Here is a 16,188-nt window from a genome sequence, read left to right on the forward strand (position 1 = left end):
CAAGCTTTCAGCATTAATTATTTCTCTGGCTGGGCGTACACTATAGGCAAAACACAAACCCTATCTATACCTATTAAGATAGCTGTTAAGACTCAGACTCTTTAGTTTTTAGAGGCTAGTAAAAGTTTTCTCTAAACTTTGATATTTTCTTTCTCAGGCACTGAGGTTGTTTCCCGTTGCTTTGCCCTGGCCCCATGGGTGCCAGCATTGGACTGGAGGTGTCTGACTGCCCCAGGGATGCTCTGCCACGGCTGAGGGTTGGATGCTAAAAGGAAGCCATCCAAGGTCCTCGTCTCACTGAGCTCCACAGCTTGGAGGGAGAATTCTGTTAGGGGAAGTGGGCTCACTCAGAGATCATGGCTTCATCCCGACTAGCGGCAAGATCTAGAGACATTGCCAATGTCATGCAACGGCTTCAAGGTAAGTGACTGACTAGGGCTGCTGCTCTCTGCCACGCCCTTATAAATGGAAGCTCCTATTTTCTACTGTAATGAACAGTCAGAACAATATTTCTGAAGTTTAGTAACTTTTCTAAACTTATCTACTGGAAAGTACTTCTGGTGTATCTAAAGGTCTGTGATTATTTGAGTCCTTTGGCATAGCATTAACAGTGATGCTTCAAAGCAGTTGACATGAGCATGGCTCCATGAGACAGTACAATGAATTGAAAGTTATGAGACTTTGATTTTGCTTCTGTTTTTCCCAGGTTACATGATGTGTGTATCAGTTTTCTCATAGAAAAGAAAGTAGAAATTATATTCATCCTTTTCTTAACTAAAAAGTCAACCGGTAGATCTTTTATACTGATGAACTAATATTTATCAGTTTAGCAATGAGAACAGTGCTTTATTATATTGTTAAGCATTGAAGAATTCACGGCTCAGTGAGCTTATTATTAGTCCTCAAGTTGATGACCTTTTAGATAACACATCACAGGATGTCTTTGCAATATTCTTTGAGTATTCATTATGGTTTTATGTTCCCATAATATTGCATTAATAAATAAATTTATTGTGTTTTCTTAGAAGTTATACGCCTAACTGCTGCTGCTAAAAGCTTCATTTGGAATTTTTTTTTTATTCAAATAATGATATTGACTAGAAACAAATTGTCAGTGCTGCTGTAGATTTCACTCCTATTTACTTTTCAACTTGATCATAAGCCCTGGCCTTCTTTCCTCTACAGGCTAGTTTACGCTGACTTCAACAAAAGCTTATATGCACAGGACCTTTGATACCCCCTTCTGCATCCTCTAAATCTGGAAACTTCATCTGCTCATGGGTTTTCCTTCCATTTATTGTTTTTCAGTTCAGGAGAGCTGAACTTTGCTTCCCAGGCAGCAGCTACTGCTGGTATGAATTATTCCCATGTAGCCTCAGTAGATAAATGGAAGAGTCAGTCCTATTTAGACCTGTTACAGCACTTCATCAATTTCAGCATGGTTCTGCTTGATCTTCTTCAGCCTTTTGTACATTTACTATATGTTCCCATTCTGTTTTTATGTCTGCTGATTCTTAGGCCACAATGTTGGACAATGGCTGTTCAAACTGTCAGCAAACGTAGGAGATAGGAGGGAATATTTCATGCTCAGAGGATTTATGGTTTAAGCATTAGACTAAAACACTCCAGGTAGATTTGATTGAGACTGTGTGAGGGCACAGGGAAGCAGGCTTGCCCATAGAGTAGGCAGGGGTCTTAGGACAGTGTGTGTGTATCACAGGATTTGTATGAACTCATGCTCTTAGTAGGTATTCCAGGAAAAAAACCAAAACTGAGATACTTGAAGCAGGAAATTAAATAATTATGAAACTATGAGACCTTTGAAGAATATGAAGAAATGCATGAGAGAAATGGCAGAGATACTCAAAGGTTATGGAGACATACTGCAAAGGAAAGCATCAAGGAGCTAAACTGTGCTCGGGGAGGATCATCCAGGTACTCTGAAGTAATGTATAAGGAGGATGCTACAGAAGGTATTTACAGAGTGTGGGGATCAGGCTAATTTTCTAAACACCTGTAAAGATGTTGCTGACAAAATGGCTGTTCTGCTTATTTTAATTTCAAGTCTTTTACACTTTTTCTTCATTTTAATGTGTTTGGCTCTGCTGAAATCTGATACATAGTTCAGTCTGCTATAATGTTTTTATATTATTTTATTTTTGGAAATTAAACAAAAATAGTTACATGAATTCTGAAGTGAAGACATTTTAAAAGAAAACTTAGGAACTTAATGGAAATTTGGCATTGCATGTTAATTTCAAGCCATATCTGTAACTGGATTATATTCTTCTCAGATGAAATCAGCTCAGCTTGGTATTGATGAGATCTGAGTTTTGCTGCAGATGCACTATTTCAATAAATCACCTGTGCCAAAGCTAGAGTGCTTGGAGCCTAAATCTTTTTTTAGTCTGTAGTTCTGCATTATGGATGAGCAGGCAGTCTGCACTGCGACTACCTAAGCCCTTGTGTATTGAGGTTGCTCTACCTTTCAGAAATTATAGTCAGCTGAAATAGGAGTAGATGGGCATGGGAGCACAGAGATATTTCTTGGCGTGTTTGTGTGGCAGCCCAGAATCAGTGCAGAGTCGGATACACAGCCCAAGGTGAGAGTGGAATTGATAGCATTCAAGGTTTAACAGGAATGGCACTGGTTTGGGGGACCCTCAGTCAGCATGGAGCAGCAGTTGTGTTTTACAACACCTGGTTTTGTACCCAGCTGTAAGCTGAGGCAGGAGAGTTCTTCTTGTGTGATGCTGTTTAGATAGTGCTGCAAGATGTCAGTGCTGGAAATTCATCAGCACTGAGAGGTAAATCAAGCTGTGCTCCTTCCTCCACAATATGATATTGTTCTCCTATTTGCCTTATGGGTTACCAGTGAGTATTTGTGGTGGGAGAGAGTAGGAAATACCAGAAAAATGCCACTTTTCACTGGGATTATCAACACCAGTTTTGAAATATCTGCTGTACACACTTTTAATGAACACAACTATATGTGCTCTCCTAAAATCTGTCAGAGAGCAATAAATTCGATTCTATGATAGTTGGGGTTTTTATCTATCTATCTATCTATCTATCTATTTATTTATTTATTTGTTTGTGCTTTTTAATATAAATATTTCCAGTCACTTCCATTTGGTAATTATGGCACTCACAATACACTCTGTACATGTACTGAGTTTTTGAATAGCATTGTGTATCACTGGCTCAGAAATTCACCTGGAACAAACAGCCAAGACAAACTTGCTAGTTTTAGGTTTTGTACAGTACCTTACGCTTCCTAGTTGTTCACATTATAAAAGTACCCATAAAACCTGAGCAGAACTGGTGTACACCATGAATATGAGTTACATTCCTGGACTTCTGAATTATTCTGGGAGTTAAAGCCAGTTGGCACAAATGCACTACTCCTTAGCCTACAGGAAATGCAAGTTCATTCACATTGTAACTATACACAAAAGATTCTTAAAGCATCTTTGATAGCTGCAAATATCAAAGCAAGAAGTTCTGGAAGACAAGCTAGTAAATCTCTTACGAATTTGCAATCTCTGCCATCATGAAATGCAATCTTTTCTGTTAATAATGCACTGTTACAGGCAAACTGCAGTCATGCTCATGCTGTTCTGAACAAAAAAACACAAACTGGAAAAAAAGAAATGTCTCATTTGTCCCAATACTCAGGACCCTGTTGCTCTGTTATGCTGACTTGTTCTTACGGGCTTGTAAGGTGATGTTGAACAGTCACTGTAGTATACTATTACAGCAGGCTTTTCTAATTCCCACTTTTCCATCCCTCTGTGTTTTTTTTTTTCCCTTTCAATTTCTCATTTAGTAGTCTGTGCTGCATGAAGAGTTTTGTGAGCATTACTGTGTTCATTATTGGGTGGTCCATTTAGTCAAGCAGGACACTTTTTTCCTTTTCTGTAGTGGATCACCAAAAATTCAGTCTGCACTACAATCTAAACATATATGCCACCCAAATTAGTTTGCTGTCATATAACTGATATTTTGAGACTGTTATCCATTTTAAGTCCATGCAGTAAAACCAGCTGTAGAGTGTACAAAATACAATTTAAACAATATATGGTTTCAAAACAATGACCTTGTTGTCCTAAAAAACCCTCTACAAATGATAGGGAAGCGTTAAAAATGCTTTTCAATCTTTCATTTCTTCTGGATTGCACCACTGTTCTTATTAGGCTTTTAAACTTAGACTGTGGGTATTTTGGGGTTTGTAAACTCACTGTAGAGACACTTCATGATGTAGGAAAAGCTAAGGTGGTAAACCAAGCAACATAGTCATGCATGAAGGCTAATCATGCTGGAAAGGAGACATCATTCTACTGTGTGAGTGTGACAACACTCATACACTCCAGAAAGGCTTCAATACAGTGCCATGGTTTGAAGCAAAACGAGTGAGAGGCTCCAAGTCAGAAATGCAATTTAATAAGAAGAAAGGTAAAAAGGTAAAAATAAAATAAAATAAATGCAATAACACAAAGGACTACTGACAGAGTCAGAATACAGCCTGAGCAGGGTGGTGGAAGCAGTCCAGATGAGGTGCTCTTCCTGAAGCAGTGATCCTGTAGAAAGGTCTGGTAGCTCTGGTCCTCTAGGAATCCAGTATGTAAGGGCTGTTTGTACTGTCCCAAATCCCAGCTTATATCCAGGTGAGAATGCTTGGCTCCTCCCTCTGGGTGGAGCATCTCACAATGGGATGATGAGTGTGAAGTGGGTCCTTGATGGCCCATTAAACAGAGATAACCCCTGGAGGGAGTTACCTGTGAGTCATGGGCCAGGCGTTGATGGGCCATTAGCAGAAGACAGCCCAAAGGCAGGGGGCTTGAGAACACTAGAACACTGCCTCACTTGGTTTAACAGTTCGTGAAGATGGTGATAGAATAAATACATCCTACACTACAACCCAGGTCATACAGGCAGGTCAAATTAGCTTCAACTCCAGTCCTTATTTTATGTAAAATAACCTACAACTGGCTAATGTCTTCTGTAGTTTTATGCCTTCCTTACATCAGCACTATTCACAGAATGTTGTGGGTTTAGTTTTCTCCTGGATTGTCTTTCCTTCCTTTCCCCTGTCCTCTTCCCCTAAAGTTTTGGCTCTTTTTTCCTTCCTTTTACAGCCTAGAATTTCTTTTCCATACCAGCAGCCATTAACTAAACAGTACATTTTTCTTCTGTTTAGCTGATAGGCTCTTTGTTAATGTGTACCTTTGTTGGTGTTTTCCTTTGCTTTTCTCTCTAAGTCAGCGGTGCCAAGAGCCACGGTTTAACATTAAGCTAGGGTGATTAAAAAGATACCTGCTGCTGAAAATACCTTGCTTCACTGCACGCACATTCCAAACTTCATTTTCACCAGTACTTTTCTTCTTCTTACCTTAGACCTGAACTGGCTGAGAATTGGTTTGTAGAGGCCAAGTGAGCTCCTGGGAAAAAGGCAGCGTCTCTCCATTTTATAGCTGGCAAAACCAAAGTGCAAGATCACGTTTGTAAATGTCAGCAAAACTGAAAAGGTGTGCTTGATCAGGTAGGGCATGCTGCACATCTTTGCACAATTGAGTTTTATCCCCACGTTACAAACACTGCTCTGGTCAAGGTTTCCTTCTATCCAGTTTGCTTGTGTATACTGGTTCCACGTAGTTGTGCTGATGCCTTTTCCTTGCAGTCTTTCATTATCTAGAATGTCCCAGTTTGATTCCTGCATCTGTCTTGGATTTCTCTTGAATTACAGAAAATGCCAGTGTAAAATATTAGTCTATTGGGCGAGAAAATCTTGTATCTAAGGCCATTCATTACTCACTGGAAGTGTGTTAAGGGATGTCCTGGTCAAGGACAAGGGACAATAAACACTTTTGACTCTATTGACTGGTATGAACGCTATGATCTGAAGGTCAAGTAAATCTAAATGCTGAACTGGAAATCTGAATGACACTGCAGCCCACGTTACTTAACAAGCAGAAGTCAAGCAGGATTTCAGTATCTTTTTTTATTACTTTTGCACTGTGAGAAAATTTAAGTTAATGGTCTTTCAGAAGAAAAAAGCTGAAATAAAAGATTTGTGTGTGAAGGTCAAGACAGCTGGAAAAAAACCCACCATCATAGCTGGAAAGATCATTAAGGGGTAAAAACAATGTTTTCATCTACTACCAAAACAAAAAAAAAAGTGAAAAGGTAGTCTATACCTGGGGATTTTCAAGTTAAATATTAGTTAATATTTGATAAAGAAAGTTACTAAGGCAAGCTGTAAAATCATCATTTTTAGAAGTATTTAATTTTTGTTTATGCATACAAGTTCAGTGAGAATCCACTTCAAGTTTTTTTCTTACCCAGGAATGTGATGGTAATAATCTGATGTATTGCTGGTAAAGAGAAGTTCTGAACTCCATGTAGGTATTTTAAAAACATGGGAGAAAGGATATGATCAAAACATTTCACTAGTACAAATGGCTAAAGTATGAACTGAATTTAGGTATCATGTTATATTAGAAGATTTTGTCATATAGTTAGACTGTTTTGACATATGGTGCAATAAATATCTCAGTGGAAAAAACCATATGCTGCCTTTTTTTTTTTTTTTAACTGCAGTTAGCTTTCACTTTGTGTTCTCTTCAATGAGAACACAGTCCTGGGGCAGTATGTGAAATGCAGAATGTATATTAGTGAGGCATCGTCATGTATTCTTATTTTTAGATGGTTTTTCATCATTAAAAAATTCCAAGTTAGTGATTTAAAGTAAATTTTTAGATGTTTTTAAAAATTAATGTTGTCATCTCTTTGCTTACGCTTTTTCTACTGCTTTTGACCACAAGACTAACAATGTAAATCAACATATTCCTACTTACTTTTTTTTTCCTTGCTTTCACTTTTAATTATCACAGTACTGTTTCCACAGGTTGTTAAAAAAATCTGTGCTCCTCTTTCCACTTGGTTAGTCAACCAGGATACAAAGCGCTAAAAAACACAGAGGTGATATAAATTGTGTATATATATTTGCATTCAAATTGCTTTGTAAGGAAAAGACAACATATTTTTCCAATTTTCATCTGGTATAAAGTATATATTTAGGGCAGAAAATGGCTGATGTGGTTGTGTCTCACACTGATTGCTTTCATGTGGATGTGAAGAACCACAGTTCAAAAACTGAAATTCTTCTCCAATGCTACTGTTAAAACACTGACAGGATTCGTTACACAAAATGTAGGAGGCAAAATGCAAAAGGAAAATCTTGCTTGGACAATTTTATAGATGGCAGTTAAAATGCTGTGTCTTAAATATAGTGGATATCCAAAACATGTCAGGCAAGTTGTGTTTTACATGAACCTGTCTTCAGCAGTTCTGTGATGCTCACTACGATTTGACAAGTTTGTATGTAGGCATCCACACTGCAGCTGTTTAATTTTGGTTTTGATAAAGTGTTATCTGAGGCTCAAAAACCGTTTTCAGTTAAGATTTTGTCTCAAAATAACATCTGCCATATTTGTTACTGGTGTGAAAAGAGATATTTCAGTAAGTCTAAATAGGGATAATTATGAGTCAATTTTGATGGTTTAGTGAAGATAGAGATTTTGAGAAGGAAAATACTTCAATGTTTATTTTTGAGAGTGCCCCCTCTATTCTGACAGGCTGCTAGACAGTTATTTTAGTAATAGCTTTGGGTTGGGGGTAACAAGAAGCAGAATATCTCCAAAATATTTTTGTGACCTTTTTTTATGCAGGTTAGACAATTTATCAGTTGTCTGTTTTGTGATTTCCTATTTCTATTATTTACACTGCAGGCTTGAAAAATTAAACTTTATTTCCTCAGAGCTGTGCTGTAATACCTTCCTGCGATATATTTTGGTGTGTTCTTAAATTTGAACATAGTTTATTGTCATTACCATAAATAATGCTCCCTTTCGGAATGCCACGTTTGTTGGTTTTTAACGCTAGATAACTGAAAAATGCAGGCGGACATGCCTCTTGTTACTAATTAAACAGGGATTAAAACAGTTTTGTAGATGAACTACTGCTGATGATGCTTCTATACTGATGTAGAGACTTCTGTAACATAAAGGCAAAATATTTCAATGAGAAAGTTCTCTTTTTTTCTTTTTTTTTTTTTTTTTTTACAATTTTGCTGTAGTTGTGTTTTGCCCATTTGTAGAAATCAAAAGCTTCACCGTCTTACCAGGATGGTAAGATACTTAAGCAAATACACTTGCAGGTAGAAAAAACACATAGATGAAAAATAACACATAACAATCATTAGTAATTTATTCTACAGACTTTTTTATAGAATGCCATTTTTATTTTGTACTTTGGAGTTCATTTGCTTAAAAATATCCTCGTTTCTGTCACAAAGCTTCTCCTTGTGACTCATATCACTGAGTTCTAATTTTAGACTCACACTGAGGTTTTTAGTTGGCAGTTGCATGTATCCAAGAGAATCGTCTATTGCTGGTGCAAGAAAACAGGCTACTTGTTCTGTCTTCCATCCAAGATGAGAAAGAGCTTTATGAGGGGAGTGTCAATGACTTATTAAGAATCCAGTAGTCTAGAAAGAAAGGAAGAAAGAAAACCCAACAAGACCCCCCTCTCTAGCTCTTTGGAATTTATGTCTCCATGGTAAACTAAAAAGAGATGTTTGAAAGGTATTATTACATTTTACAAGAAGTTATAACTGACTGCCTAATTGCACAGCCATTTTTAAAATTCAAATTCTGACTGCTGGTATTTAGGGGTGTAAGTTTTATTATTCTCATTTGTTAGTAGACTTTAAGTTGGGGCCACTCCATGTACAATGCTCTTTGCAGAAGGAGTGTAAAGAAACTGGGAAAATTAGCCTCCATCCTGTACTTTGAAAGAGATCCTGATTATTTTAAGTTCTCAGTGATCATTTTAATTGAATATCAGAACTCTTAGAGGAGTAGCAGAAAAGCAGCTTGATGTTTCAGGATAAGCAGCCTCCAGGTAGAGAAATGCTGAGTTACTGCACAGTGAGTCGAGTTCTTTGACTCCAGCTCAGTTGCTGCAGGGCTTGGCCTGGGGGCCAAGAGCTCATACCTTAACCTGCTCTTCCCTCTCTGTCTGGTTTACTTGCCTTTCATCCTTTCCCTGCTGAGGAGTCATTGTTGTTAACAGGGATCCGTGTGAAATGTGTTTTGGAGCTTCATTACATGGAACATAAACATTAACATATTAAGAGATGTAATTTGTGAAGATTCTTTTACTGTAATTTCACTAGATTTTATGTAATTACTTTTCAGTATTTGTTTCATAGTCTTTTATACTTTTAAGAGGATTATGCCCTTGCTGATGTACATTGCTTTAAGTGACTTTGGAGAATGTATGTAATCTTGTTGTAACACTGTTAGGCTTGTGACACAACCCTGCAAAACCCATAAATCTCCAAGCTGAAGACTCTTGTATTCACCCAGATAAGAGATACCTCTAGAACATTTAATAACACCTTGTACCCACATAGCCATTGCTGCAGAACGAGAGTTGAGGTTTAGTTTATCCAAATCACTGAGCTTTAGCTATGCCAGCACAATTCCAGGAAGATTCATCATCCCCTTACAGAGATGCCAAAGGCTTGTACAAATGTAGTAGGATGTTCCCTTGCTTTCTGCACCTCACTCTTAGAGGCCAGCTCATGAATCTTGCCATAACTGCATAACCTGCCCTAGCTCCACCAGCTTGCTTGGGAGTGGGCACAGCTTCCTCACTGTACAGTGTGGACTTTGTCTAAGTCTTGACTTAAGGTGCTATTGTGAGAAAGCTGTAGACCTTGTCCATGCAGCAGCTGTTCTGTAAAGACTTTATCTTAAGCTCATTAAAACAGAGGAAGAAATCTTCTTTCCATAAGGTGAATGGAATGAACTGCAACAGCAGCTGTAGGTGAAGAGTATTACTGTTAGCTTTCCGGTCCTGGAGGGGGGAAAAAAAACCTCCAACTCTATGTGCAAGTGCATCTATTCGAGATGATTTGTGGCCAAACCAGTGTAGCAAAGCAGAATATTTACTTGTTTACAGTGACTTATATATTAAAAAAAAAAAAATAAATCCTACTTAGGAATGGAGCTTGTAGTTCTCAGACCTGTCTGTTTATGAGAAATTATGGTAATTTGTAGTAAATTCACTTTTGGACTGTGCTTTCATTCTCCCAAGGAAATTCAAGTAAATTATTACAGTTGAGCTTGTGTAAAGATCTATCTCTTTATTCTGTTTGTTTTGGCCGAGGTTTCTATTTTATTGTCTCATTTGCTAAGACATCCCTTAGCTTTTCTAAGTCCGTGTCATGCTTCCCAGTTCTGAGGCTGCAAACTGCTCCTGCCTTATAGAAGACAAATAATACTGACAAATTTTCTCTTTTACTTGACTCCAGAAGCATCCACTGGGTAATGCAGAAACACCATGTGGTTTTTCAGGAGAGAATCAAGAGTCAGCATGGCCTGTTACAGCAGTTATGAGCCAGTTGTACCAGCCCAGTCATTCTCTGCAGGGAGCTGAGAGCTGTTTTGCACCCTGGGCATTCCTACTCCATTCACTCACAGGTGAACCTGATGTGCCTTGTTACAGTGAGGACAAGAAGTATCTTTCAATGGAAGTCACAAAGCTTGAGCTGCCATCCAAATGAGAAGAGAAGTGTTGGGATCCTTCACTTAAATTTGTAGCCCAGCTGGCATTTTTTCCCCCATTGGAGTGTATTGGCACAGAAGCTCAGACTGTGGTGCTGAGATGATTCTTAGATCAACCAAAACTCAAGTTTGTGGACAGGAGAGACAGGGGTGGGACTATGCAATGATCAGTCACAAATCAGTGAAAAAAAAAAAGTGATCAAGCTGCTGTGTTATCAGAGGTCTCCAGGCATAAACGTTTATTTAGCAGGTGTGAGTTGCGGCAGTAAAATACTCTGGTTTGAGACTTATTGAACAGGACATAAGTCTAATTAACCTGGATTTCTGGCTATTTTGCATTACTGAAGTTGTGCATCACAGGAAGAATAAGATTTGAAAAGACATTTGGGCACCTGGAGACAGATATTGCCATAAAAAGGCATGATGTGCAATTTTAATACTTCTTTTGATTCCTTACTTCAGCTTCAAAGACCTGAGTACTCTATAATCCAATCCATGAACAAACAAAGTGAATTAAAAATCTTCAATGAGATTGTTTTGAGCTTCTAATTAGTGTTAAGAAATTTCAGGTTTATTATTTGCAAATTTATTTTGTATCCTAAACATAGCTAATATTTCTAAATCTAAATTCTCATCAGCAGTTATGAGATAAAGTCAGTGGACTATCCTGGAACTACTAGTTTTGTTCTTTAGTGTTATGTCCATTCAGTGAAAGTGAAGCCATGTGACCATCTTGTTTACATTTATAAAATACATATTGATCCTACTGGAAACTATAATTGTATGGAAAGTTTTTTTGCTTTCTGCTTCCCAGACACAAGAGTTCATTTTGACTTTTTTTTTTTTTTTTTTTTTTTGGCTGGCTCTCTGAGGAGCAGAAATTCTGCTGCTTCTGCACTGCAATGCATCGTAGAAAGGAGCTGAGTTGTATAATCTGCTTTCTTGGTCTTGCTTTCCAGAATGGCGTTTTGTTTGGTCACTTTGGTGAGCTTGTACAGCCTCATTGCATAATTCTTCTTCTTTCATAATCCTGAGCCTGACTTTTCATTTGTGTGGTTAGTAACAGAGCTGGAGGTGTGATCAGCTGCCAGAAGTGATTTGAATAAATAAGAGGAATCATGAACAGTTAATTGTTGTGTTTACATCTGGTTTCTAAGAGACTAATAGTTCAGGCTTACCGTTTCTGTGTGTTTGTATTTGAGATCTTGAGCACATTTAAATCCTGTGCTCCCTAAGCACACTTGTGTCTGCACAAAAAAAATTACGCTTTGTATTTATCAGTAAGACGTCATCAGTTTGGAATAGGAAATTACAAACAGTTATGAATGAGATTAAATAATGGTATGCCATTGTGCTAATTCTTAACTAGTCAAGGTGGTTTTTTGTTGCTGTTTTTTGGGGGGGTTGTTTGTTTGTTTTAGTTTGATTTTTGGTTGGCTTTAGAAACAGGTATGCCAAGTTTGTAGTGAACCAGCCCATTTGGACCTATGAGGGAGGTAAAGATAGTGTCACTCTCTGGGTTGGCATGAAACAGAGAAAGGTCTCGTCTCACCCACTGCTATGAAAGTTAGGATGCAACATGGCCTTTACTGCAGTCAGGAAGAACAAATCAGTTTCTAAAACTACTGAGCTGGTTCAGTACCAGCATATTTCTATAAACCAGGTGCACATCTATGTACTGACAGAAATCAGCTCCACATGTACCTACTGGTAGTTACAAGTAGTTATTTCTGTTTATTATTAATAGCTGGTTGTTCCTGTCGAAGGGCTGAAAGAGTGTTATCAGGAATAGGAAGTACCTTAAATTTTGGTTTAACATCTATGACTAACGCCTTCAGTAGCATCTTTGAAAAGTCACATTGTAAGTTTCACCTGTGTATTTTCTTCTCATTTTCTACAGTATTATATGCTAGTAACCAAACTCAAAAGTTTTACAGGCCACAGTACTTTAAAGGAAATTAGTTCTGCTGTAGTTAAAGTGCCAAACCTCAGGGCTGAAAATGTGCAGCTGTTTAAGGTATGACAATACAATGAGGGCTTTCCAGCTGGAATGCTAATTGCCAGCAGATGTGTATTTTGAATGAGGCCAAACCTGGAATCTATGTTCAGTGATATTATTAATTAATATCACATTAGTGACAGCAGTTAAAGTGTTCAGGTTATTGTTTCAGGTTTAGGATTAAGTTTAGAACTATCAAGCTAAATTATAGTAATGTCACAAGAAATGTAAATATATATATACACACACACACACTACAGACTTACATGAAAACGTGCATTGACTTTTCTTTGTAGGGGAGAAAAAAATTGGAGTTGATAGCTCAAAATTCTCAACACTTGTCTACTTCTTTTTGTCAAAGGAGATTGTAAAGCACAGAAATCAGAGCTGAGTGGAAGATTAAACAGCCTTAAAAAGAAAAAGCCCATTTTACACACAAACACACACACAGATCTTGTAATGCTTTCCTTACATCTGTGAGAAATATAAATTTGTAATTAAAAGTTAGAAGACTTTGAATAATGTATTTTCAAGGAAACAGAACAAGCTAACAGATAGGAATACACACGGAAGTGAAAGAAAGGGAAATGAAAGTGAAAGGAAGACATAGGCTTCTGATAGGTAGAAATGTAAAAAAAAAATACTGAGAAAAGATGATTGGATATTGAAACAAGTAATAACATTGCCTTGAGGAGCAAAAAAGGGAGAAGCTGCTTTACATCTCTGAGCATAAAAATTACCATGGTCTCAGTCTCAATTACTATCTAAGAGCATGTTTCAAAATCCTTACATGCAAAAAAGAGATGTCTTTCATCTGAGTATGTAATTTTAGTTCAGGGTACAATCAAAATGTCTCTACCACCATTACTTGCTCGCTCCCTATCAGGATTTGGTTGTTTTCTAATTACTAGATGACAGATGGATGCTGAGCTGTGCTTCCCTGATCCTGTAGCATACTCTTGCACTTGCCCTGGCAACAGCAAGAGCTATCCTTAGTCTGTTATAAAGAACTACCTCAGTGTCTTCTCTCTTCCTGATAAATGGATATCGTTTTGTAGGTGATTACTTCAGTTTCCAAATAATTTAAAGCCCTGAGCACTTGTAATCAGAGTAGTTCCTTTCTAGTCCATTGTTACCTTCTGATTTTCTCTAGCCTTTTTTACTAAAATCTGTTGCTTGAATTCCTTTACACTCTAAAAACCTCCAATTTGATTACGTTTTTTTTTTCTTATAATTGTTTTAGATGAGAGCAATTTATTTCACCATTATCTGTATTTCAATATTTTTCATGTTTTTGCTGGAGGACCAGGAAGAGTTTAAAGCTTGTTAATAGCTGATTTGCATATTAGTTAAGAATGTGCAGTGGCTATTGGTTCAGATTTATTGGGAGGCATTTTTCTCTCAAAAAATCTGAACCAAGAATTCATCTTTATTAATATTCTGGATCGATATTGATATCTAAATTGATATTTCTATTTCTGATAGGAATATTGAATTTGAGATACTGAGAAATAAAGATACAACTCAATAGCTTGTCCCAGAAACCATGTGCTGCATTTACATGACCTCTTTCACTCTGTCTCAAATCAGTGCTACAGGATGCTGATCATCTGTTCTCTGGAATTTTTTTTTTTTTTTTTTTTTTGCCTGTGACTGGACAGAAATGGTGGCTGATTGCCAGCAATGCTGGACATAAGCTGCTTTGGCAGATTTACCCTTTTAAAACTGTGTTCTATTTGCAGGGGAAATTGTCTCCTTTCCCACATACAGGAATAAAGCAAAACCTAAGGAAAGAAAAAGTACCCTTCAGAATAAGACTGAGATAAATCTAGTGCTAAAAAGTCACTATGGCAAAGAAGTCCTAAGATTTACATTTTGAAGTTCACTAGGTTTCTGTAGTCACAGTGAGGACTGACTGTAACCAGTAAAGACAAAATCAGATTAAGTTGTTGGGTAGCGATATAGTGTATAATCTAATAATCTAATTTCTCTAGTTTCCCTTTTCTTTACCCATTTTGCCACCCAAACTAGGAGAATGTATACATCTGAACTTCTTTCTGTAGCTGAGACTCAAATACAAATTGAAAATACAGAATTTAGGCCAGCATAAGCCTCTTTCTTGCTCAGAAGAAAACAGTCAGACCTTGAAGCCACAATGTGTTGCCCTTGAGGAAGAACTAGGCAGACCGAGACAGATGCTTTTGGAGAACCTAGCACAAGATGCACCAGATAAGACTCTGACCTAAACTGAAAGAAATCATGATTGTGAAGCCAGGAGATTCTGTCCTAATCACCTACGCAATTTCAGAATCCAGTCCTGCGATGCTGTGTCTCATGTGACCCTATAATAGTGAGAAGTGAAGTAAAAATGGGCACAGGGAATCTCTTCTCCAACGATTGCATTGATTAATTTAATATTGAACTGTGTGTGCATGTGTATGTGAAAAAGGGAACATATAAGGATGTAAAAAAGGAAGTTGTCCAAATGAACAAGTTCCTCTTACCTCCTCAGATGAGCAGTTTGCATTTTGCAAGTCAAGATTGCCTAACATAGTAAACTTACAGAAATAACTGTAGTTTCTCTGTTCAAAGGCAGCACCTCTGAACATGAGACTTACTAGACTCCACATATAAAGAAACCATATGGGAGGAGAAAGTATTTGAAAATACGACTTCTTGTTTTGGAGCTCAGTGTTTTAGGGGCTGCATGCATTCCTGCTTGTTGGAAGGAGTTTGTATGGATGGGAATGAGCAAAAGATCTCTTTGCTCATTTACCCTCTGCTAATCAAGATTCGGAGTATCTTGAATATTGAAATTTGCATATGATGCAACTTTTGTCAATATGAATACCATGCTCTTGGACACTTCATCAAGTCTTGGGCTCCTAGTGGCCACTTTCAGATCTACAGTCTGGATTTAATCTCTTCAGCTTTGCAAAGTGTGAGATCATGTGTAAATCTATGTGTATACACAAAAATACAAACATAGTAAAGTAATAGACACAGATATTTCAGGTGCAGTTGATCAAATTACTATTTAAACCAAAAATGCTTACTGCATCCCAAACATAAAAGAACTAGTGGATTACATAGGTCATTGTCTTATAATTGGCACAGAAATTAACCTGAACACAGCAAATGTAGAAGTGATGCAATTAAAACATTAAAAAAAATTGAAAACTTGTTTTTATTCCTCTTTAGGAAGTAGAGCTCTGCTGACAAGTAACCAAAACCTATCAATACCAGATTCATAGCAATTCATTGCAATTGTATGATCCCCATTACCGTTATTATTTAAGTTTCTCCAGATTTTTAAGGTATTTATATTTACAACATCCCTGCTTGGAAGGCAAATCACCTTTTCTTGCATTTGTGGAATAAAGATGCTCTAGACCTGCTTATAAGCATATCAAATACCAGAGATGCAGGCAGAAACTAAGTACCTGTTACTGCAGATTTCCATGGTTTTCTGTAATTATTATGCAATAATTATGACCGATAAATAAACAGGATGAACACATCTCTCTATTCACCCTGTGTCCCTCATAAAGTAAC

At 37.4% G+C, this 16,188-nt stretch overlaps 1 protein-coding gene across 15 annotated transcripts in view; it reads left to right on the plus strand.

Moving 5' to 3' along the window:
- Window positions 1-310: 310 nt before the first annotated feature.
- SYNE1 (spectrin repeat containing nuclear envelope protein 1) overlaps window positions 311-16,188 on the plus strand; it is a 280,640-nt gene continuing 264,762 nt past the window's right edge. For all 15 annotated transcript variants that reach the window (XM_083856114.1, XM_083856125.1, XM_083856128.1 and 12 more), the window contains exon 1: window positions 311-420. In XM_083856114.1, the coding sequence (XP_083712240.1) occupies window positions 357-420 (64 nt within the window). In that variant the 5' untranslated portion in view covers window positions 311-356. The remainder of the gene's footprint in view (window positions 421-16,188) is intronic.

This window comes from Zosterops lateralis (genome assembly GCF_965231275.1).
Source record: "Zosterops lateralis genome assembly, chromosome: 3".
In the NCBI taxonomy this organism is placed as follows: Eukaryota; Metazoa; Chordata; class Aves; order Passeriformes; family Zosteropidae; genus Zosterops; species Zosterops lateralis.